Raw genomic sequence first — 24,184 nt, forward strand, 5'->3', positions numbered from 1 at the left:
GGCCAAGGGTTATTATTTAAAGGCTCACAGGTTGCATGAGGGAAGTCTCAAAAGAGATGGACCTATGGGTGGAAACAGTGCTAATGGAAACGAACGAAGCAGTGAAAAGCTCCGGGGCTTTTCACCCGTCCTTCAGTCTTCCCGTGTTTACCCAAGAGGGGATTGACTCTCAGCAGAGGGGAAAGCAAAGGATGAGAGGGGAGAAGGTCTCCCAGCCCTTGCAAGGACAAGGGGAGATCAGCCTGGCCTATGCGCTGGCATGAAATACCATCGAGCTGGCGCTAAGTACAACAGGCATAAGGAAAGGCAGGTTAAAAATGGACTAAGGTCTTTAAGATCTCAGTGAACTGGTTGGATGCCAGCAGTTTGCGAGCTGAAGAGACAGCAGCTTCACCTGTCCCAGAGGGAAACTGGAAACAGGATCAATAAAACTCGCTGCCCCATTGAGACCCACAAATGGATGTGGGTAATGACTCTCTCTGCTCCCAAGGAGACCCTGCCCATCAGGAGAGGCCCTCCCTGCCCCCAGATAGATCCTAACCTCCCTCAGATGGATGGGAGAGACCCACAATTACTGCCCCTATCCAAGCCCTAAGTCTCACAGATGGGTGTGACAGACAGGGATTCGCCACCAGAAATGCCAAGACCTGCCACTAACCTACAGGAGACTCCGTAACACAGAGTACACAGCTCAGCTGCTGCAAACTCGGCATGGAGCCTCTGAGCCAACTACACCCCTGCTGGAGGCCACTGACGTCTACGGAGATACACCGGGGAGGAATTTGGAGCCTTGCTGGTAGATGCATGGAAGAAACACACACAGTCAGCTTCCGTTACACCCAGATGACACCACTCTAAAGAAGGGCGGAATTTAGATCATGGAGGTCTATTTCCTCCAGAAGCTAGCCCAAGATTGTAATCCGAATCCAATAACCCCAGCTTCTCTCTACTCATCTCTGTGTCTAGGAGGGCTAGAGTATACCATTCACCAGGCCAGGGGGTTTCTTTCACACAGTGCATTGAAAATGAAAATCCTGGGGCTGGAGCTTGCTCACAGTTACCCAGCTGCAAATCAGGAACGACTCCAGGGGTCACTCCTGATCTACACCCGTGTAACCCTGCTCAAATTCTGGCCTATGGGCATGGCACATGCTCACACACCTGAAATCGTGGTTGCACCGGAGGTCCGGTGCCACTTGGGATGGAGTAACACTGTATAATAAGTGGGTGTGCTCATTGCAGCTCAGTTTAGAATGAGATCCCGCCCCGCCCCGCCCCGCCCCGACTCATGGGCATATTCCCCATGTGCGTCGAACCAACATCTATAGTAACACAACAGATACCAAAGGGTCAGCTCCTCGCTGCCGCTCACTGTAAAGCGTTGTCCACTCAAGATGCGTCTCCGCTGGGTAAGAAATGTCCACTAAAGCTGAGCTCTTTGGGTGTCTCCAGAGCTACAAAACCAAAGGACGTGCCACATTCACCACCCCAGCGGACACCCCATCAGGAGATGGCTGTCCATCGGGCTATGAACATGGGTGGTCCAATGTGATCAGTGGAGTAAGAGCCATCTCTTCTCCTAACTAGAGGAAAACGAGAGGAGGGGGAATAACTCCAGGTTATAAGAGGAAACGTCTTTGGCTGTCACCCCATTTTGTATCCCTTCTCTGAACTCCCGATGCTTGGAAACCAGGAGATGCTTGGTTTGGTCTCCAATTTTCTCTGTCTGGAACCACACCGATCAAATTTATTGCAGTGTCTTGTTTCTTGTTTTGGTTTTTGTTTTTGTTTTTCACAAGGGCAGCTGACAAGGGGTCCTGCCTTTTTGATTGGAGATTGCCGAGAGGGAAATCCGACGCCCTCCCACAACCCCTTTTTCCCAACCTTGGCAGGGAAATGGCTGCTTACTTGCTAACATTCTAGGAAGGGTTTCTTCTTTTTTTCTTTTTGCTCCACAAACGGACACGATCCATTCCCCAGTTGCCTCCTTTCCTAGGCGCTGGGGGTGGGGGTGGGCCGAGCGCTGGTGGGTGGCCATCACAGTTCAGATTCAGGGGTGCTGGCCAAGTGGTACCCACTCCCATAGCGTCCGTTGGGTGCACTGCTCATCTCCATTGGGGAAGCATTTCCCGGGCCCAGGTAGGAACGGTGCGTGGGCATCGGGGATGGGGTCTCGCTGGGCACTTTGCTCAAGATGAAGCGAGTCTCGTCATTGTCCTCCAGGTTGGAGATGTCCTTCATCATCCGGCCCTTCTTGTAGGTGACGGAGAGGGCGTTGGAGCCATCGGACACCAGGTGGAACTGACGGAGGATGAAGACCACGGGCAGTGGGAGGGTGGCCAGGATGATGAGAGAGATGAGGATGGCTACAGCCCACACTGGGTAATAGAGGAACTTCTCCGCAGCCTGGAAGAGAAACGGGCAGCATCACTACAGTGGACGTGAGTGGAGGCATAGAGGCACATAGGCAGATGACAGGAAGTTATCACTATGAAGTTAAGTCAGGCTCATAGAGGTCTTGGTCCTCCAGGTCCTAGAGAGGACCAGGACATGGTGTCTCGGGGAACTTAATAAAGGGAAGCAGGAGGCCACTGTCTAGCTCTCTGCCGATTCACCTGATGTCTGAGGGAAGGGGGTACAGAGAGATCCATCTACTGTAGGTGTGTTTATCACAAAGGAAAACTTTCCCAGAGTCTGGTTGTCCCTCACCCATCGTCTCCTGCCAACTGTGTGGTCTACACACGAAGGAAAGGGCAGTTCAGAGCTTCAGGGACAGAGGTGGAGGTAGCCAAGAAGTCAATTCCAAACACAGTGGAAGCGGAGAATTCCCAACTGCTAACCTGGAACCAAACCGTCACTCATTGTTTACCCAGGCATTACGCAGGCAGACTTCCCACGAGGAAGGTGAGGACCAAGTGCAAACTGAGTAAGGGCCTCAGGTTTGGAACTGTGGAAGAGGGGACTCACTAAGCGCTGGCGTTCCTGTACTCACCTCCTCTCTGATCCAAGCACTGTAGCCCGGTGGGTTGACTCCGAGCTGGATGATGCTGGCTGTCATTAGCACAGCCATGCAGAGGGGAGAGATGTACTTCCAGGTGTAGAAGTAGAAGATGTATGGCCGGAAGCCCAGCATTTCTGTCAGTTCCTGCATGAATCTGGAGAGAAGGGAGAGGAAACCCAAATGGATGGAGCACAAGAGTCCTGCCTTCTCCTTTCCCACCACTTCAGGTGGAAAACTCCTACCCAGTAACCTCCTTGGTGAACTAAGCATTGGGTGACCCTAGAAAAGGTCAGAAGTCAGCGGTCAGCTTAGGTCCAGAGATCCAAAAGCTTTCTTAGCTTTTTGAAGCTCTTGAGGCTGCAGAGCTGGCCTGGGAAAAGTCCACACAAGGGAAGCTGGCCTGGGAAAAGTCCACACAAGGGACTCCTGGCCAGTCCCCAGTCGCTCCCAGGAACAGCCACTTTGGGACTGCAGCGTTCCTGATTCTGGACCCGCCTCGAATCCTCAAGTGAAGGGAAACGAAAAGCAATGAAGACAAGTGGAACCAAACATTTCAGACAGGGTTTGGTTCCAGGGCGGGGGTTACGTTTTCCCAATTATTTTAGCCGTCGGTACACTTAGACCAAGTTCTAGATCCCCTCTTTATATCCGGGTGAAATGCTATGGCTTGCCTTATGTACAGGAGGTCAGAGCCCATGATCCTAATGGCCCCTTTCTGGCCTATGGGCCAGATTCTCAGTTGCCCTATGCCTTATGTACTGTTGTACACGAAGCTGCAGTGGGTGCAATGCACGACCATCCCGATCTGTACTTCTTTTGCATGGGTGAAGATGACTCTACCAATTGCAGGATCAGGTTGAATCTGGCCCTATGAGCTAGTGACTATCTGTCGACCCCTCCAGGGTTAGAACTCCTTGACGGGACCTCTACAAATGCCTTCAGGATTAGCCCATGCTCTGGTCCTAGCCCTGGAATTTGAGAGGGGGGTGGGAAATGTTGATCCCTGCCTCAAGCTTGCCTATCATTGCTCCTAACCTTGAGGTGCCACTTTGGGACAGAGATGGGTGGCTTGGAACTAACCCCTGTGCCGTTACAAATTTGGAGCAAGAGGTTAAAGGAGAAAGTTTAGGAATCCAGCCAGGCTAATAGAGGCAACGGTGAGATTATTGCCGTTGCATGAGTTCTTACTTCTTGGTGCCATAAATCCAAGCCACGGCAATGTTCTCCAGGATCACCACGACCATGAGCGGCAGCGTGGCGGAGTAATCATCAAACATGGTGACGAAGTAATTCCCCGAGTGCTGCACGAAGATCAAGCCTATCAGGAAGGCGAAGATGCAACAGCCAACTGCAAAGAGCACATGGTCACTGTCAGCATAGCTCCTGCAGGGGAACGCAGAACTCAGGGAGGGGGAACAACGGGGTTCTAACAACTCCCCCAGGCTAAATTCATGCAGCCTCAAACCTGCTGATGGAATAGTAAATAATAACAACAAGCATTACTTAGCATTGGTGAGTCTGGCAACCACCTGTGACTGGCCACAAACCCATGCTAATGCACCGGTCTCTACTGTTGCCTTGTCCTCCCATGGTTTGCCTCTTTTGTCACCTGGGCCCCTATCCTGAAAAGTCTTATGCACATGCTTAACTTTCAGCTCTGAGACCAGTCCCATTGCAATCAGTTGCAGGAGGAGGAAGGATGGTTCTGTGGTTCTCAGATAAAGATAGGAAGTTGATTATTATTATAATGATTTGCATTACAGCAGCACGTAGGAGCCCCGGCCATGATCAAGGTCCCCTTGTGCGAGGCACTGCACATACATATTGTTAGACAGCCCTGCCCTGAAGAATTTCTCAAAGACAAAGGGCAGAAAGGAAACTGAGGCACAGAGCAGTGACATGACTTGCCCAAGTGGCAAGAGCTAGTCAGTGGCAGAGCCAGGAATAGAACCCAGGTCTCCTATGCCCACTCTAGTGCCCTCCCCACAATTCATCTCCCTGTGCTTTGGGATTGCTAGGAACAGCAGGTGCTGTGTTAATATTAAATCATTAAATGCACTGAGGAGAGCTAGGGATGAAGGTGTATGTGACTTTGGTAGAAGGCACAGTGCGTGTGTCCAAAACACTCCGAAATGTTGAGGCCACTAAAGGTGCAGATCTAGATCTGGAACACCTCCAAAGTTTTGTGTCTGCAATTTCGGGTTCAGGCCCATCTTTGGTTATGACGTGACGCTTCAATGTTGTTTTGCAGTCATGGAGCCACAGCCTGGCCCTCCCAAGAGCAGAGGGAAGCAGGGTTCTTCCCACCTTCCATCATCTTTCCAACCCGCTCCCAACAACTGAACAGCCAATCCAGTGCCTAGGTAACCCTGGGCCTCACTAGATCCAGAGTTCCCTTCCTCCCCTCACCTCCCTCCCACCTTCAGCCCCCTCCACAACCAGGTTTTGCTCAGGATCCCTCTGGGAGCAAGCTCTGCTCCCCTGGTCCTGCTAACCTTGGGCCCTTCCTATAATGCAGACAGAGAGCTGAGGTACTGTGCACACTCCTAGGACATCCTAAGGTTCAACCCTGCTGGTGGAGAACCTGCGTCGAGCCTCCTGTGTGGGATCCGACCGGGCCTCACAAGCCAGCAGACACTGCAGTCTCCAACCCACCTTCTCAAGTCACCATGCCCACCCCAAGGAAATGGAGAACCCCCTGCCCCCAAGGCAGAGTAGCCGGAAAGAACCTCACCTGTGAAAACTTCCTTCCGCACCTTGAAGGTGTCAATGATAGGGGTGGTGATACCTGCCATGGTCCCAATCATGCTGCCAAGCCCCAGGTTTATCAGCATCAGGAAGAACATCACAGACCAGAAAGGAGAAGCTGGGAAATGGGTCATGGCTTCGGTGAAGGCGATGAAGGCCAGGCCGGTTCCCTGCACTGACTGCATGGGTGGGAGAAGAGGGACAGCTGTGTCAGACTTGGGAGAGAAATACACTGGGGACATGTGCATAAAAACAGAGACGCCTCTGCAGGCCCAACAGCCACACCTACACCTGACCCCCCACCCCTTGAGCTACCCCTGGCTCTGAAGCGAATGCAAAAGACCGTCCCCAGGCACCTTGTTGAGCTCATCCTCTAGCAGGCAGGCATCCAAGCCCAGCTCCTTGAAGTGATTCTCCTTCACCGTCGTGATCACTTGGTACATCTCGCTGTAGTCCTTGGCCGTGAGATGGGAGAAGTTCACGTGGGGCGGGATGAGGTCGTGGCTCAGGACGTGGCTGTTCAGGTATCCCAGGATCTTCTCAGTGTTCCTATGGGGAGCAAAGCCAGAGTCACCAAGGGAGCCCCCACCCTGCAACGGAGATGAGGTGGGATGTGATTGCCCCCTATGGGCCAGGCAGGGCACTGCGTGTGGAGGCGGGACGCTGGGAGCAAGGGGGAGCATCATCTGCAACATTCCCCCACAATGTAGGTGCACTGGGAGGCAACCCTGCCATCAAATGCACTGAGGGTGGTACACTCCCTGTCCTCCTGCAGCTGGCGCTAGCCTCCGGCTCTGCAGCACTCGCCGTGAGTACAGGGAGAAAAGCTATCTTGGCTACCAACTGTAGACCACAAAAAGAACAGGAGGACTTGTGGCACCTTGGAGACTAACATATTTCTTTGAGCATAAGCTTTCGTGGGCTACAGCTCACTTCATCGGATGCATTCCGTGGAAAATACAGTGGGGAGATTTTATATACACAGAGACCATGAAACAATGGGTGTTACCATAAACACTGTAACGAGAGCGATCAGGTAAGGTGAGCTATTCCCAGCAGGAGAGAAAAAAAACGTTTTGTTGTGATAATCAAGGTGGGCCATGTCCAGCAGTTGACAAGAATGTGTGAGGAACAGTACGGGGGGGAAATAAACAAGGGGAAATAGTTTTACTTTGTGTAAAGACCCATCCACTCCCAGGCTTTATCCAGTTTGCAAATTAATTCCAATTCAGCAGTCTCTCATTGGAGTCTGTTTCTGAAGTTTTTTTGTTGAAGAATTGCCACGTTTAGGTCTGTAATCAAGTGACCAGAGAGATTGAAGTGTTCTCCGACTGGGTTTTGAATGTTATAATTCTTGACATCTGATTTGTGTCCATTTATTCTTTTATGTAGAGACTGTCCAGTTTGGCCAATGTACATGGCAGAGGGGCATTACATGCATCCGATGAAGTGAGCTGTAGCTCACGAAAGCTTACGCTCAGATAAATTGGTTAGTCTCTAAGGTGCCACAAGTCCTCCTTTTCTTTTTGCGGATACAGACTGACACGGCTGCTACTCAAACTGTAGACCATGCCCTCTCCCCCACCCAGTGAGGGGCTGTAATCCTAGCCCCATCTCCAAGGCTCCAGCTCTGGGATCAACAAGAGTCAAACCAGCCTGTGCAGCAGTCCCCAGATGCCAGCACTGGTCCAACGCTTGCCACTCAGGTGCTCATCCAGAGATCCAAAAGCGCTGTGCACATTTTAGAAACTCGGTATCGAGCTCGCTTCACCCCACGCTGAAACTCAGCCACTTTTGTGGTCGAGCGCGGCAGCTCTTTAACATCACATAACTACGCACCAGTTGAGGACAGGACGTGAAAGAGAATCCCGTCTCCAGCTGAAATTGGAGGAGGAATTTAGAATGTAATTAGTCACGTTGGATTTGCCCACGACTGTCAGGTCAATACCTCAGCTTTAAGCTTGGATTTCCAACGGGACCTAAGGTCTTATTAGAAGCTGGTGGGAGATGGGCACTTAGGTCATGACTCAGAGAGAAAGAGCACCCTGCAGTGTGTCACCAGCAATACCCTAGACCAGGTTTCATTTATCCCCGTAACAATCTTTTCATCCCCATTGGGTCATGAGTGGAGACAGAACTGGGAGCTCCTGGACCTAAAAGCATGAGCTTTTAATGCATGCGCTAAAGGAATAGGGCCCAGATCCTCAGTGGCATTTAGGCACCTAACTCCCATTGAAATCAACCTTTGAGGACCTGGGCCTAGAAGATACTGAATATGCATCCCCATTTGTGGGGGTTCACCCCCTGGGCAGGAGACCAAGGTCAGGAGAAGGGCCCTGGGAAGTGAGAGAAATCCACACGTACTCCACCACACATTTCTCATTCATGATGTTGGCCTTGAACCCCAGCACGGCGAAGACCACCAGGGTGGCCAACACGGAGGTGAAGAAGTTGATGAAGGAGACGAGGGTGGCATCGAAGTGGCAGTTATTGTCCTGCTTGTTGTAGCTGGAGAAAGCGATGACACCTCCAAAGCCCAGGCCCAAGGCGAAGAAGACCTGAGTGGCCGCCTCTCGCCACACCTGGGGGTCCAGCATCTTGTCAAGCTGGGAGGGGAGAGAAAGGAGGAGGAGCCTGGTGAGTCTCCCTGTCTCCCTGTTCGTTCAGCCTGGCGGGTCCAGGGAAACCCAGCACACCCATCACTGGCTCCAAGCCAGTGACGTCCCTTATGATAATGAAGGCTCTATATGTAGAATCTTGGGCTCCATGTGCTAGCCAGGGCCGTGGGCTCATACCCACTGCACCCTGGACTGACCCTTGACCAGGGTTTTCGCATATGCATATGGACTTGGAGAAGCAAAGAATATAATTCCCTCCCAAACAAACACCCCTTCTAACGAGAGTAATGAGTCCATCGTGTTTATGTAGCCTATTCCACCCGCAGATCTCTAAGAGTTAGGGGGTCACCATCTCTAATTTACAGATGGGGAAACTGAGGCACCGAGAAGGGGGAATCGCCACACAGTGACACAGCTGGGAATAAGACCCCAGCTTGCTTGATGCCCGAGCCTGTCCGTGCTCCAACCACTAGACCCTTGTGCTTTTCATGGATTTCAAAGCCCCTTCAAAGCAAGTGTGGTTAGCTTCCTTTCGGAGATGGGGAAGCGACTGGCCCAGGGTCACTCATTGAGTCCGCAGAGCTGGGAAGAGCACCCAGATCTCCTGACGTTCACTCAGATCCCCCATCCACTAGACCGTCCTCTCTATGAGCTCCCTGTCTTTAATACCTTCCCTCCCCGTTACTATATAGTTAGACCCAGGCGCTCGCTTTCCGTGCATTCTGCAGCAAGCTCCAATCTTCCCATCAAGACCACTGGCTGCTGACTTGCCCCTTGACGACTATGCCATGTTTGCTACCATGGGACCTGGAGTGCTGCAGGTCCCCGCACTGTGTGGAGCGGGAGCTGGATGCTGAATTGCGGTGTGTTCATATCTGCAAAGCCGCCGGAAGATGCACAGAGCCATCTCTCTCTAGCTATTTAGAGCACACGTCTCCCCACGGTGCCTGAGTACCTTAGGAGTGCCCTAAGCATTAACATTAATTGAGAGCTAGTTGCCTGTGTGATTAGCCCAGTTTGTTTTCAATTCTCCCCCCATCACAGCTTCCCCTTTGTAATAAAAGCCAGAGCTGTAGGACTGGAGTGTCCGGGTATCTCTCATCAAGCTATCATCGTTAATATCTTGCATCCGCTTTGTGGGATGAGCTGATTTATCTACATCTCAGCTTCATTAATTCATTAGCTAGTGAATTACTCGATAGGTAAGACTGATGGCTGCCTAGGTTTGTAATTGTGGAGGTTTGTCTGCCAGCCAGCATCTGTCACAGGGGCAGCCCCATGAAGCCTTAAAATGTAGCCCATGTCAACAAGCAGAGAGACTGCAGGTGCCAACCAGCAATGCCCCACCTTGAGCTAAGAGACCTGCCCCCCAAAGCATTGCAGGCTGGGAGCTGTAGTTTCCTCGAGCTGCTGCCTCACTTGTGCAAGTTAGGTGTGGTCTTGGGGTTCCTGACTGTTTCAGTGGCACTGGGTTTAGGCACCCCGCTCTCCAGTAGGGGGCGTGTGTAGCACCGATTGTATGTGCATAGAGGGTTGTGTCAGGCTGTGTGCAGCTGCATTGCATGCATCTGTTTACTAGTGCGACGAGGCTGTATGTGTGTGATGGGGGAGGGGGAATCTGTTTCCTAGTGTGAACCAACTATATGTGTAAATGGGACTGGGTGCACAGGGCTGACTGCATGTGTGTAGATGTAATTGTATGTGTGTAGATGTGATTTTGTGTGTGTGTTGTATCAGTGTGCACCTGCCTCTGGTTGATAGAGGAAGCAGCCTGCTCCTTCCAGGGAAATGAAGGAGCAAGCCAGAAGGAATGGGAGCCTGTATCGTGATCATGGATCTCTGCCCCTATCGCCCATCCAAACTCATCATGAAATCAGCAGGGCAAGCAGCCGTGGGAAATGGCCCTGTCCCTCTCTGATCAGGCAGAGGGGCTGTACAGCGAGTGATGGTCACTTACCTTAGGAGTGAACATGTGCAGGATCCCATCTATCGCTCCCCTCAGGAGCAGCCCCCGCACCAGGAAGCAAAGGAGCACCACATACGGGAAGAGGGAGCTGAAGTACATCACCTGGGAGAGAGAAGACCCAATGTGACAAGGACCTGTGCATAGCTACCGCCTCCCACCCTGGCACTCAGGCAGGGCTCTTCCTCCGTTCCCCTCTGCACACAATCCCCCGACAGAAAAGGAGCAAGAGGGGGAGAGAATGCTACTCTGAAAGAGAAATATTGAGCCTCTATAAGTCAGCATGAAACACGTTGCAGCATTAAGGGGCATTGTGCTGCTGGAATATTGCCCTTCAGCACCTAAATGCCAGTTCTATCTGCCATGGCACCAGGGGGCACTGTGCTGCTCGGGATGCTGTCCTCCATAGCCTGAACCTATCCCCTTTATACCGTAGCATGATGTAACAAGCCCCGCACCCCCCGTACGGTCTCTCAAAAAGATTTGAACCTGCCACCTTTATCACTGACCTTGACCACTGGAACAGCCTCCATTGGGTTGTAGCAGTAGTAGGCTGTTATCCTCCATATGACCCGGCCACTAGGAAAGGGCGGGGATGCAACGCATACTTTACTAGTGCGCTCTAGTGGCACGAGGGGGCCCTCTGCGGCTAATGCCGACTCCCTGTGTAACCGGGGCCTATTTCACACTTAATCTGAGCAGGGAAGTTTGGCTGTTAACGCTCGGCTTTTGTTCTCCGCTTGCTGCAGAGCATCTGGTGCCTCTTTGTATTGCGGGGGTGGCTGCCAGGGGACCCACAGTCCTGTCTCACCTGTTGACATGCCAGAGGCTTCTACAGCAGAGTTATGGAGACACAGTGTGTTCCGGCATCTCCGCTGGGATTTTACCCTTCAGAACTCCCTTGCCTTGCTCAGCGAGGAGACGCAGCCTCCTTCACAGCGCCAGATGTGAACATCCTCTCAATGCTCATCGCAGCCTTCTCCCCAGGCCTCTGATCCAGCCCTGGTTGTCTCTGGTGCCTACCAATTCCCACTGGCGCTGCCTGCCAACCCAGGAAGACAAGCTGGGCGTTGTGGCAGCTTCCTTGGAGCAGAGTTTCCTCAGCAAAGCCAAGGGCAACGAACACAAAAGGCCAAACCTCGCTCTGGGCCCAAATCATCACACGTGGGTGCCCAATGTTTCACAGCCAGGTGCCTGGCCTGATTTTCACAGATGCAGAACACGCACAAGCCCCCCTGAAGTCACAGGGACACAGCCCTGGAAAGGACTTCCCAGGGCATCCATGCTATCATAGGCAACCCCATTCGTAAAGCTCCATCTTAAAACCAGCACAGGTGTTTGCCCCGCAATTCCTATTGGAAGCCTATTCTGAAACCTCACTCCTCCGATGGTTCTAATTCTAATCGCCAGCCTGTCCTTTTGCTTAAATAGCTCTTCTCCCTCTCGGGTGTGTACTCACCTGATGTGTTTAGAAAGAGCAGACAGAACCCCTCTAAGCTTTCTTTTACAAGGTCACACAAGTCAAGCTCTTTCAGTTTCCTCTCATGAGATCTGCTCCTGATTCCTCTGCTCGTCCTAGCAACCCTTCTCTGCACCTGCTCCCGTTTGAATTCATCTTTACTGAACAGGGGTGACGGGAATTAGACATAGTATTGAAGAGGTCTCACCAGTGCCTTGTACAGTGACGTTCATCCTTCCCTGTCTCGACTGGAAATACCTTGCCTGGTACATCCTGTGTTCGCCTTTTTCACAGCTGGTCAATGGGGAGTTGCTGGTGGCCAGAAACTCAGAACATGAGCTCATTTCCATTAGGGGACCTACAGGCTGAGGTCTTGACATGCTTGCAGAAGTTAATACCCTGTCACATACCAGGGGTATCTGCGAAGGCCAGTCATGATGGTTACATCAACAAGGCCACATTCCCAGCAAGAATAAACTCACCAGCCGTAGAAACCTCCTACCTCAAGGCACAAGCAGCAGCAAACATTCCTACCTTCTCGGACACTTCACAGCTACACTGCTACCCAGCTGCTCTTTTGCAGACACTCCCCAGCAGTGGTCGCATTTACTCCTACTATCCTTGGTGCACATAACATCACTTCAGCCACTGGCAGGAAACAAGACTTGTTGTGGCTCTGGCCACTGCGGACTCTCACCTTCCCTGAGGACTGAATTCCTTTGATCACGGCCAATCCCACGATGCTCCAGGCCGTCAGCAGGCACAGGGTCATCTTCCAGTTGAGCCCTCCGCTCTCTGAGATGGAGCTGGAAATCTCCAGAGCCTCGCAGTACCAGAAGTAGGTGGTTGCGGAGCTCTTCTCACATTCTGCCTCCACCACTGAAACAAACAAGGGTCACGAGAGTTTGGGTTGCTGGAAAGCACCCCCATCCCGTGAGGGTAACGTGTCATTAAGGACCTGCCTAAGTCCCAGGGCAGCCAGCCGTTTTACAAATGTCTGTACGGCACTTGGGGGATTGGACCTTGGTTCATTTTTAATAGCAAAGATGGGATAGAAAGATGCTAACAAATGAAAATAAGATGTTAAATAAATAAAATAAAATAAAATAAATAAATAAATAAAATAAAATGTTAAATGGTGCAATTTACACCTGCCATAAAATATTCCCAAGTGTACCAGGGAGATGTTTATATGCTACTAAATGCTCTATTAACTTAAACACGCTCTGTAATGGGCTCTCAGGAACCAGCTAGAGGAGCTCTCCAAATGCACTTACCAGCTGCCAACTCCATCTGCAATCCTGATAGCAGGCATGCCACAGTGGCTGTCCCCTTAGAGCAACCAGGCAATTCTGCCAAACATGTCCCAATACAACGCCATGTCCCACCAGTGGGGAAATACCCACAAAGAGGCAGCAATTGTCCCATACTCTGCCACATCCCAGCATCCCCTAACCACAAGCATCCCCATCCAGTGACAACTATCAGCAATGGAAACTACCCACAATCCCAGAAGCACCTCCCCAGATCCAATGCCGTGTCCCAGTAGCTGGAACCATTTTCAACCCTAATAGCTCTTGTCCACGTCCCGTCTCCCAGCACCTGCCGAGTTGGAGAGACAACGAAATCACTCACCGGCCATTGTGCCATTTTTAACAATGGGGCACTCGCTCCAGGGGAGCGGATACTGGAAGGATTTAAAAAAGTAAAAGATGCTCCAGCCGATGATCACGTTATAATAGAGACCGACAAAGAAGCAGACCTAGGGGAGGGAAAATAACACAGTGTTTAGTCCCTCACACAGACCTAACACTGACCAGGAAACCTTGGGACAACAAGGCACCTGGGGTGATGAGACGTGGTAATCTGGACCTGATCCCAAAGTCTAGTGATGTGACTGGAAAAACTCCCATTGACTACAATGGGCCAATGGATCAGACCTTTAGACTGTTCACTTCCAACAACCATGAGAGACCCAGAACTTTACTATGATGGACCTTCAGAAAAAGCTAATTTTAAGCTTGAATTCCAGTTCTTCAATCTCATTCTTCAATCCAAGGTCTAACATGGTCCACTGACTGGGAGCTGAAGCTAGACAAATTCAGACTAGAAACAAGATTCACAGGTTTAACAGTGAGGGGAATTAACGACTGGAACAACTTGCCAAGAGCTGTGGTGAATTCTCCAGCCCTGGCCATTTTGGAATCAGGATTGGATGTTTTTCTAAAAGATCTGCTCAAATTCAAACCGGAATTAATCCAGGGAAGTCTGACGGCCTGTATTATGCAGGCGGTCAGACCAGATGATTACAGTGGTCTCTTCTGGCTAGATAATCTATTCATTGCATCTTCCCCGAAGCGTTTGAAGTTTGTGCTGTGCAAGCTTATTAAATACGTGTTGTTGTCTTTTGCTCTTTATGCAACAGAAACAACGTGGAAAAACCACACAGGCACAGCTGGGTCCCAAATAACTGTGTTTACTAACTATACACATATAGAACAGGCCTGATCACAGACACATTGCTGCTTGTTTCTGGCACGTTCTAAGACACAGAACACATTGAGTGTCACTAGACAGTTGGCAAACCGTTTAAAGGGACACTACCTTATTTTCTGTATGCTACAATATGTGATCCAACCAGGGAACAGGCCCAACCCCACCCAACCCATGTAACTAACAGACACACAGCAATCCTTGGTGAAAATTCTTGCTGCATTATCCTCAGTTCAAGAATTAGTCAGAGAAGGAATTAGCAGAGAATTTCATCTAAACCGGTGTAATCACTTTGCTGTCTGCTCGCAAACTGGAAGCAAAGATGACATTGGCTGAATGAAAGATTCATCATGAATGAGTCGCTCGGCTGTAATTACATTCCAAACTTAATTCTGAATTGCCTGTGTAACCCACTGATCAGGATGTGTTGTGGGTGTCGTCCTCTGCACCTGATCTGTAGAGGACATGAGTCTGATACAGCCCTAATTTGAGAGGCTGGCTTTTTAGCTCACGCTGTAAAGACTCATGTTTTCAGCTCCCAGTTCAATCAATCAACGTGGCAGCTGTCTCATGTGTTTTTCAGTGAAGTTGCTTTTGACACGTAGTAGCCAAAGCTAAGAAATGAAAAGTTAAAGAAGAAGCCAACAGCTCGGGGCTGCATGTCTGGGGCTGTGCCTGGATTAACACAGTCTATAGTGGTATAATGAACATCACACCCTGATCTCAAACTCCTGCAAAACCCACGGGGAATTGCTAGGGATGGTAGTGCTGCGTGCTCTGGGAAAACCTGGAGCCGGGAGATCATGAGGCTAGAATGGGAGCCATTTATTACCTAGGCACCACTTTACAATTGCACCTGCTGCAATGCACCACAGCCAAATGCTCGGAACTCACCTGCAAGGGACTATCTCTGCTAGGGCAATCCAGGATGAACCCCCTCACCCCATCATGCCCTGGAACTAAGGTAAGAATCTCTATCCGTTCAGAGACTATCCAAGGGACTGATTCTGTGAGGGGCTGAGCATCTCCTAAGGTCCACAGGCTCCATTGAGGGCACTCAGTAGCTCCCAGGAGATGCCCAGTCCCTGGCTGGATGGGTCCCTGCTTGTACTGAACTTTTCCTCTTAGAAGCCCAGGTGAGACTTCCATGTTGAGCCCAGGTGGGACTTCCACGTTGAGCCCAGGTGGGACTTCCACGCTGAGCTCAGACTGAGGTGGAGTGCTGCACCCCAACACTCACCAGATTAATTCTGCAAATGACAACGCACTTGAATTTCTATGTATAGGAACGACCTCCCCTGCTACCAAAGTGCAGCCACCGCTGGGGTGGGACGTGGCAGCTGTTTAACGGCACTCATCACTGCCCAACAGGCCAGAGGTGAAGAAGACGATATCCATTAGCTAGGTAGTGGCCCACCCTGGCGTGTGACCAGGACATTGGGGCTAACACCCTGACTCTTGCAATAAGTGCCATGGGATTTTGGTGACCACAAGCGGGTACAACCCTGGTTTTACATCTCAACATCCTCAGACAAGTACCACTTCCCAGGCTCCAAGATGACTGAGGATGCCGCCAGGGCAGCTGGAAGTCTGTGTTGCTGTTGCTCCAGTTACCATAGCTAGGAAACCAGCTGTTTGTGGCTTGCAGTGCCCTCCCTGTGCCTGGACAAAGAGATCAACCCTCCTCCCCCTGCAGCCACATGTGGCACCGGGTGACACTCGTCTGAGCACTCACGAGACAGCTGGCGTATCCAATGCCCCCCAGGCGGGGGGAGATGTAATTCCACACGCCGATGCTGCCCCGGCGGATTCTCTGACCCACGGCCAGCTCCAGGAAGAAGAGAGGGAGCCCGATGATGATGAGCAGCACCAGGTACGGGACCAGGTAGGCACCTGGCAGGAGAAAGAAGGGCCATTACAGATCCCACCTGCGACTGCACGGTGAAAGCCGGGGTTCTTCCCAGTGGTGGGACGGACATGGAGGGGGAGAGGGAGGAGGACAAGGGGGAGGAGAGAGAACAGTCTCAATCGTGATGTCTCACCAGCCGCCTGATCATTATAACCCAGAACCATCGGAGTCATCCTCTGCGCCTGTTGTTTTTCTTACACGCTGACATAAACCTAGGATACTCGTGTGCAGAGGAAACAGACAAAGAGACACACAGATGCTTCCAGGGACACACCTCCAGCCACACCCCCACACATGATGGGCTGACTGACACAGTGACACATGGACACAGGAGTGTACACACGCACAGAGGCTAGTCTGGCACCTACAGACACTTGACCTATACATCTGCTTTCACACTTGTGCTTGGCACAATGCTAGCTGCTGCCCTCGAGTGAGTAGCTCCCAAGAGGGCTAAATGGCAACCCCATTAATCTCTGTCGAACTGGGGAGACTGGAGCCAGGACTGGCTCTAGGCCCCCCACAAAGCAGGCACATGCTGGGGGCGACATTCCGGCCACCCCCCACTTTTTTTTTTTTTTGCTTGGACAGTTGCACTCCTGGAGCTTGGGGCGGCAACAAACCTTGCCTGGCTCCCATCATTGTTAACGGATTGAACCTCACAACACTCTTGTGAGGCTATTACCCCCTTGTGCAGATGGGGAGCGGAGGCACAGAGAGACACTAAGTGATTGACCCAAGGCCACGCAGGAAGTCCACAGCAGAGCAGGGATTTGAATCCAGGCCTTCCACTAACCACTGGACCATCCTTCCTCTCTAGGGGACAGAATGTATAAATATGTGAAGGGAGGGGTTGGAAGAGGGGTAGGGAAAATTGGGATGACTGACAGAACCACAGACAGCGGATATGGGAGTAAGGAGAAATGACAGCAAAGATATCGGTGGGGACAGGATGAGACAAGGTGAGGATGGGGATGTGAATGGGCCATGGGCCAGATATTCAGCTGGTGTAAAATTAGGGAAACATTAATTCATTAGGGAGCCCCCCCCAAACTGCTGTGAGATGGGTCAGTGTTATTATACTCATTGTGCCAATGGGGAAACTGAGGCACAACATGGTTACGTGACTTGCTTTAGATAATGTGGCCAGGAAATGGCAGTTCTTGGAATACAACCAGGAATCCTGACCCCCGCACAAGTCACGGCTCACTCTCTGAGCCTGGTTCTGATCTCCCTTACACTGGTGTAAATCGAGAGGTCCGCCATGGAAGTCACAGGGCCAGATCCTCAGCTGGTATAGATCAGCATAGCTCCATTGGAATCAATGAGAATGGAGAATCTGGACCAATAATTGCATTCAACCTCCTCCTTGTTACTGGTACAAACCCACTCAATGCAATCAATGCATATCACTGCATCATGCAGCGCATGCATCTGAGTGGGTACACAATGTAATCCGTGCATGCAATGCAACTGTTGCATGCCTCTCAGTGCAGACGCAATGCAGCCAGCGCACACGTATCAGGGCATTCGCACTGCAACGCAAGCCAGGCATGTCTATCAGAGCATTCTCTCCTTGACCCAAACTAGGTCACTGTTCGCTATGCGTGTGAGATCACAAGGGGAATAGCTGGCACACTGGAGCTGGCCTGAGGTGCGCTCCATCCAATTTGGGATCGAAAGGTGAGGGGCGCGTGAGCAGGCCCGGAGTGTGAAGCGTTCACTGTACAGGTTCAGCCCGAAGGATGACTCATCCCCGAGATGGCACTAGACACATTTTAATTATTGAGATTACTGCAGCCTTCGCAGCTGAGGAGATGCTGAATTATGCAGCGCTGGGAATATGGACAACAGGGAGGAGGGGAGGCATCAGAATAGGCTCCCCAGATTGGGGATTTGCAAGCGGGGTGGGTAAACTTCTGACTGGAAATCTGAATCTGGGTCCTGCTGACTGAATTGCACACCGGAGAATTTAGCTCTGACGGAGGATCTGAATGTGAGCTCTGAGATGGGTTCGTGGCATTCTGCTGCAGCTTCCTTCCGCACCCTGAAAGGTGAGCACTGCAGCACAGAGACACTGAATGCCTGATCTTCCAAGGTGCTCTGCAACCTCTGCTTTTACAGGAGAGCCTCAGAGCTGCGAACATCAGAGTGACGAACTGACCCGTCAACCACGCCCCTCCTTTGGAGCCGTACGAGATCAGGCAGCTGCAGACACCAGAAAAACCCCCAACAATGCAGTGCAGTCCTGCGTGAAACGTGAACTACTACAAAAATCAAGGGAAAGCAGCATTTTCCCTCTGTACAGTTAAGTTTCAAAGCTCTATTAAGTCAATGTTCAGTTGTAAACTTTTGAATGCACAACCAGACCATTTTGTTCAGAGTTACGAACAACCTCCATTCCCGAGGTGTTTGTAACTCTGAGGTTCTACTGTATGGACTTCGTGAGGTGCTGTGGGTGGGCCCTAAGGGCTAACCCAACGGGCTCGATCCTGCCCTTTGACATTAGTGGGGATTGTGCGGGGTTATCTGAGAGCAGAATCTGGTCTGCGTGATTAGGGGCAGGGGCTGGGTGGAGGGGGTTGGGCTGGGGAGGGTGAGGCCTGTCTAAATGATGGATATATTTTGCCTGTCAATATATAAAATTGTAGCAATTATCAACCGAGGATCTCAAAGCACTTTAGAAACATTAGCTAATCAAGCATCGTCACAGGGTCCTCTGAGACAGGTCACTCTTATGATCCCCATTTTGCAAAGTGGGAAAACTGAGGCACAGAGTGGTTAGGTGACTTGCCCAAGGTCACAGAGCAAGGCAATGGCGGAGCTGGGGGTAGCAGCTAGCAGCTGTCTCCCCGTTACTGCTCCATTCACTAGACCACATTCTCTAAGCCAGATTCTGATTTTATGTGCGCTGGTGTAAATCAGGAGTAACTCCACAAAAGAAATGCAGTGGTGCTGGTGTAAAACCAGCCTCAGAGGAAAGTCAATTCTCCCAATTGCATAAAAACAAAATTCAGGTGTCTGTTTCCTTGTACAGAAGTCATCATTAAAATGCCAGCATTCACCTACATTGTGATGGCTGACGTCACTGCAATGAGGCCTTGTTCTACTCCTGCAAAGAAAAATGGCACAATAATGTGCTCATAACTGTGAATAAATGTTGATACTCTCTAATGGGGATAGATAGATAGATATAGATAGATAGATGGGGTGGATGGGGATGGATAGATGGATAGATAGATAGATAGATATTCACTTGGTGTTGATTTCAATGGATCTATCTAGGCTGGTTTACACCATTTAAGGAGCTGATCCCATAGGTTGACCTGGTTCAAAAATCTAATGCAATTTGCTTTCCTATAATATGGTATGGACAGATGACCATAGAATCACAGAATCACAGAATATCAGGGTTAGAAGGGACCTCAGGAGGTCATCTAGTCCAACCCCCTGCTCAAAGCAGGACCAATCCCCAATTTTTGCTCCAGATCCTTAAATGGCCCCCTCAAGGATTGAACTCACAACCCTGGGTTTAGCAGGCCAATGCTCAAATATGATTGATTTTTTTGGTTCACTGGCAATTTTGGAGAAAAAAGTTTCATGTCAACCTGAAAACAAATATTTTCTAACTTTTCAGCAAATAGAACAGTCAAAAAATTTAATTTCAGGTCGAACAAAAGGTTTAGTTTCACTGTCATGTTTTTTATAATAAACTTAAAGAAAAGTTTGAAAGAAAAATATTGCTCCAACCTGGAAAAAAACAAACAAACATTTTTCGGTTTCTGGATATTTTTTCCCCCCAAACTATCCAGTCAGTAAAACGGACACAAATTCTGTATCACTGAATCCGACTTCTCCACCCCCCCTCCCCCCTTGAAAAACAGTTTCAGACAAATAATGGTACGGCCTCCTCCTTGGAGTCCAGGGGAGGCGATCAGCTCAGCTAAATCTGCACGGCAATAAAAAAACCTGCAGCACCGAGTCTGAGAGCCCCAGGCAGCTGATTCGGGCTCACAGGGCCGGGGCTGTGGGGCTATAAAATTGCAGTGCAGGTGTTCAGACTCAGGCTGAAGCTCAGGCCCTGAGACCCTTCCCGATCGCGGGGTCTGAGAGCCCAGGCTCCAGCCCGAGCCTGGATGTCCACACTGCAATTTTATACCCCTACAAGCCTGAGCCCCTCTGAGTTAGCTGACCTGGGCCAACCACAGCTGTGCCACGGGTCTTTTCTCACAGCGTAGACATACCCCATATGCATTCCAAGAGCCCAGACAGTGCATGTGGGCTAATCCTGCCCTCGGTTATGCATTCCCACCTGCTACAGACTTCAGCAGGAGCTGGGTGCATGCAGGAATTGGCCCCCTCTCTCTATCCCAGTGGCGTTTTGTTGTACTGAGCCGGCTGTACCCACGCCCGTGGTCTCTTACCTCCTCCGTTTTTTTGACACAAGTATGGAAACCGCCAGACATTCCCCAGCCCCACCGAGTACCCGATCTGGGCCAGGATGTATTGCAGTTTGCTGTTCCACGCTGGCCGCTTCTCAGAGTCCAGATCTTCCTCCACATCCTTCTGCTTGTCCCAGGCCTCGCCCGTCATGTTCAAGACACTGCGCTTGTAGTCCACGGGCTCCTCGTGGGCCAGCAGGTCGGCCACCGATTCGGTGACATGCTCGCTGCTGTGCTCTCGCTGTGTCACTTTGCTGTTCTTAGGCATTGGGGGTTTGCTGGCTCTGCAGCCCCACGCGTCGGGAGGGGATGAGAGGGGGGCGGCAGGAGAGGCAGGCGCTGGCTTTGGAGATCAGCCCCCTCAGCTCCTGTTCATCCACGGGACCTGTAAAATAGACACACCAATGGGCAATGAAAGCAAATGGTCTGTTTGGCTTTGCTGTGATGGGAGATGCACACTTCACTCGGGGAGGGAGGGGGGTGCGGATCACCTAGTTTAGGGAGAGGCTTCACCTGGTTAGATGGGACTGCGGGTGGCCTCCGAGCTGGTGTAAGGGCCAGATGGGCTAGCCAGAGGCTTCAGGCATCTCACGGCATCAGGGACCTTCATCTGGTCCAGGTGGGCTGGCTAGGGTCTTCAGTGCTAGTGGGGACCTGCACCTACTCTAGGTTGCACTGAGATATGACCCACCCCATCCTCCATTTATCTCTCCCCGGACTCCTGCTCCGATTCCACGATATTCGGTCTGCAGCCACCGCCTGCCTCCTGCAAGGCCTGACGGGCATATCCAAGGGTGGCACAATCCCTGCTCTCCTCCAGTGTCCCCCATTCCCTGGACAGCACCTTCCACATCCTGCTTGGGTTAGAGCCAAGGATGGGCACTGAAAATATTGTCCAAGACAAGAACAGGCATCAGCTGCGTTCGTGTGACAACGGCAACAGCCAGAGTTCTCTCTCTCTGCTGATGTTATCAGAGCAATTGAAATAGCCAGGAAGCCTGTAGCTAATTCTTCCAAGGCAGTTTTACAGCAGAGAATGTCTACAGATCATCGGCAGGGTGTACAGAGGCATCGATTGTGCCTTCTCTTGGCATTGCAAAGCTGCTGCTGCTTATCATAGGATCACATCCTCAGCTACTGCAAATCAGCACAGTCCTGTTGACTTGGATGGTACTCCAGCGATCGACATCCGCTGGGAATCTGGCCCATAACGTTTCAAAGATCTATGGCGTCTGCTTAGTTTGAAATTGTTTCTTAATTAAAATGACGAGGGGGAAAGATTTTTCAAAGCAGTTTTCACCAGTGTATTTCCAGGACAGTAATGGCTGTCCGGTGTAATTGTATTGTTACAGGGAACTCCGTCTTTTGAACGAACCTGTATTCAGCAGACCTCATGTTCTGCATTGCACAGGGACCTGACCCCATACTGGTCATACATGGAAGATGGAGAAACTTAGAACCGGATACTTTCTTATTTGCATGACGAGAGCGTCTAGAAGCCCCGGCCAGGATCAGAGCCCATTGTGCTAGGTGCTGCATGGACACAAAGGGGGAGACAGGCCCTGCCCCCAGAAGCTCACAGTCCAAATAGACAAGGCAGACAAGAGGCAGAGAGAGAGTGGAAGTGACGTGTCCAAGGTCACCCAGCAGGTCAGCAACAAAGCCCGGAATAGCACCCAGGGCTCAAGTCTCACTCCAGTGCCCTAGCCTGAAGCAGAGCTAGGTTTTGCAGCTAGGGGTGGCGATGGGTCTGATAGTGTGGCTGATGTGATTAGGCCCTATGATGGTGTCCCCTGAATAGATATGTAGCCTAATCACATCATAGGGCCTAATCACATCAGCCACACTATCAGAGGCTCGTTCGCCTGCACATCTACCAATGTGATATATGCCATCATGTGCCAGCAATGCCCCTCTGCCATGTACATTGGTCAAACTGGACAGTCTCTAGGTAAAAGAATAAATGGACACAAATCAGATGTCAAGAATTATAACATTCAAAAACCAGTCGGAGAACACTTCAATCTCTCTGGTCACTCGATTACAGACCTAAAAGTGGCAATTCTTCAATAAAAAATCTTCAAAAACAGACTCCAAGGAGAGACTGCTGAATTGGAATTAATTAGATGCATGCATTTCATAGAATCATAGAAGATTAGGGTTGGAAGAGACCTCAGGAGGTCATCTCGTCCAACCCCCTGCTCAAAACAGGACCAACACCAACTAAATCATCTGAGCTAGGGCTTTGTCAAGCCGGGACTTAAAATCCTTTAAGGAAGGAGATTCCACCACCTCCCAAGGTAACGCATTCCAGTGCTTCACCACCCTCCTAGTGAAACAGTGTTTCCTAATATCCAACCTAGTCCTCCCCCACTGCACTTACAAATGCTGGTTTGAGGGTGGAGGCTGACAGCTCGTAACCCCCACGTCATAACCTCACGACCTCCAGTTTGAGAATCCCAGATCTAGTCTGACCTCTTGTCCAGCACAGGTCATTTCCCCCAGTTACCCCTGTACTGAGCCCAGTACTTGTGTTTGGCTAAAGCATCTCTTCCAGAAAGACATCCAAGCTTGGTCTGAAGATATTAGGAGATGGAAATTCCACCTGGGGATCTTATTCTAATAGTTAATCACCCCCACTGTTAAAAATCTGTGCTTTGTTTCCAGATGGATTTTGTCTGATTCAGCATCCAGCCGCTGGTTCTTTCTCACTGTACTATCCAGCTCCCCTGCCGGCATAACTGGGTCAGGCAGCAACCCCTCTGGGCGGGCACAGTTAAAAATCAGGGCCTCCCTCCCCTGGGTGACATAACCAACCTCCAGTTCAGTTCCCGTGTGCGGCTCCTGCTCTTCCTGAGCATGCACTGTACAATGAGCAGGTCCCTTTAAAAGTGGGCCCTGAAGTAAGGTCATTGGCTCATAGAGCAATCAGGGATTTGTAGCAGCCTCCATGCTACTGAGTCCGCAGAAAGATTTAATCAGATCAATCAGCAATGCATTAGACCCGACTTATAATTCATTACCCAACAACTGGGGGTGGGGGGATCAGACACCTGGACGAACCTGGACGTAAAGCCTGCTGTATTTCTCATAAGCTGGGACAACGGCTGGCAAAATGAACAGCCCAAGCTCCTGCCGGGCTGTTAAAATCCAAAAATAAGATGGCAAATAACCCCCGAGGGAGGTCTAGCAAACAGGCTACTCAATGGGGCAGTAAGAGATCTGGGTTCTAATCCTAGCTCTGTCACTGACTCTCTGTGTGATGTCGGGCAAGTTACTTTGGGGCAGATTTTAAAGGTGTTTTGGTGCCTACCTTTAAAAAGTGAAACCTGTCCTCACTCTGTGCCTCAGTTTCCCCCCCCTCAAATTTTGTCTGGCTTATCTATTTAGACTATAAACTCTCCAGAGCAGGGCCTGTCTCTTACTATGTGTGTATACAGTTTCTAGCACAATGCTCTTAGTTGGGGCCTTCAGGTTCTACTGTTCTAACATCATTCAGAATAAAGCCTGGGACATGCAGCTAGTTCTTTGTGTGAACACGGGATGACACA

The 24,184-nt window shown here is 50.7% G+C and overlaps 1 protein-coding gene across 1 annotated transcript in view; it reads right to left on the reverse strand.

Annotated features, from left to right (window-relative positions):
• Positions 1-1,286: 1,286 nt before the first annotated feature.
• The window catches only part of SLC6A17 (solute carrier family 6 member 17), a 36,788-nt gene continuing 13,890 nt past the window's right edge, over positions 1,287-24,184 (reverse strand). Inside the window, exons 2-12 of the mRNA XM_084611505.1 lie at positions 20,616-21,018; positions 16,018-16,175; positions 13,425-13,551; positions 12,487-12,668; positions 10,325-10,435; positions 8,114-8,355; positions 6,106-6,298; positions 5,736-5,928; positions 4,190-4,349; positions 2,993-3,155; positions 1,287-2,406 (exon numbers count right to left, since the gene is read on the reverse strand). Coding sequence (XP_084467631.1) covers positions 2,038-2,406; positions 2,993-3,155; positions 4,190-4,349; positions 5,736-5,928; positions 6,106-6,298; positions 8,114-8,355; positions 10,325-10,435; positions 12,487-12,668; positions 13,425-13,551; positions 16,018-16,175; positions 20,616-20,901 — 2,184 coding nt within the window. The 5' untranslated portion in view covers positions 20,902-21,018 and the 3' untranslated portion in view covers positions 1,287-2,037. The remainder of the gene's footprint in view (positions 2,407-2,992; positions 3,156-4,189; positions 4,350-5,735; positions 5,929-6,105; positions 6,299-8,113; positions 8,356-10,324; positions 10,436-12,486; positions 12,669-13,424; positions 13,552-16,017; positions 16,176-20,615; positions 21,019-24,184) is intronic.

Source organism: Lepidochelys olivacea, assembly GCF_965140295.1.
Source record: "Lepidochelys olivacea isolate rLepOli2 genome assembly, chromosome: 21".
In the NCBI taxonomy this organism is placed as follows: domain Eukaryota; kingdom Metazoa; phylum Chordata; order Testudines; family Cheloniidae; genus Lepidochelys; species Lepidochelys olivacea.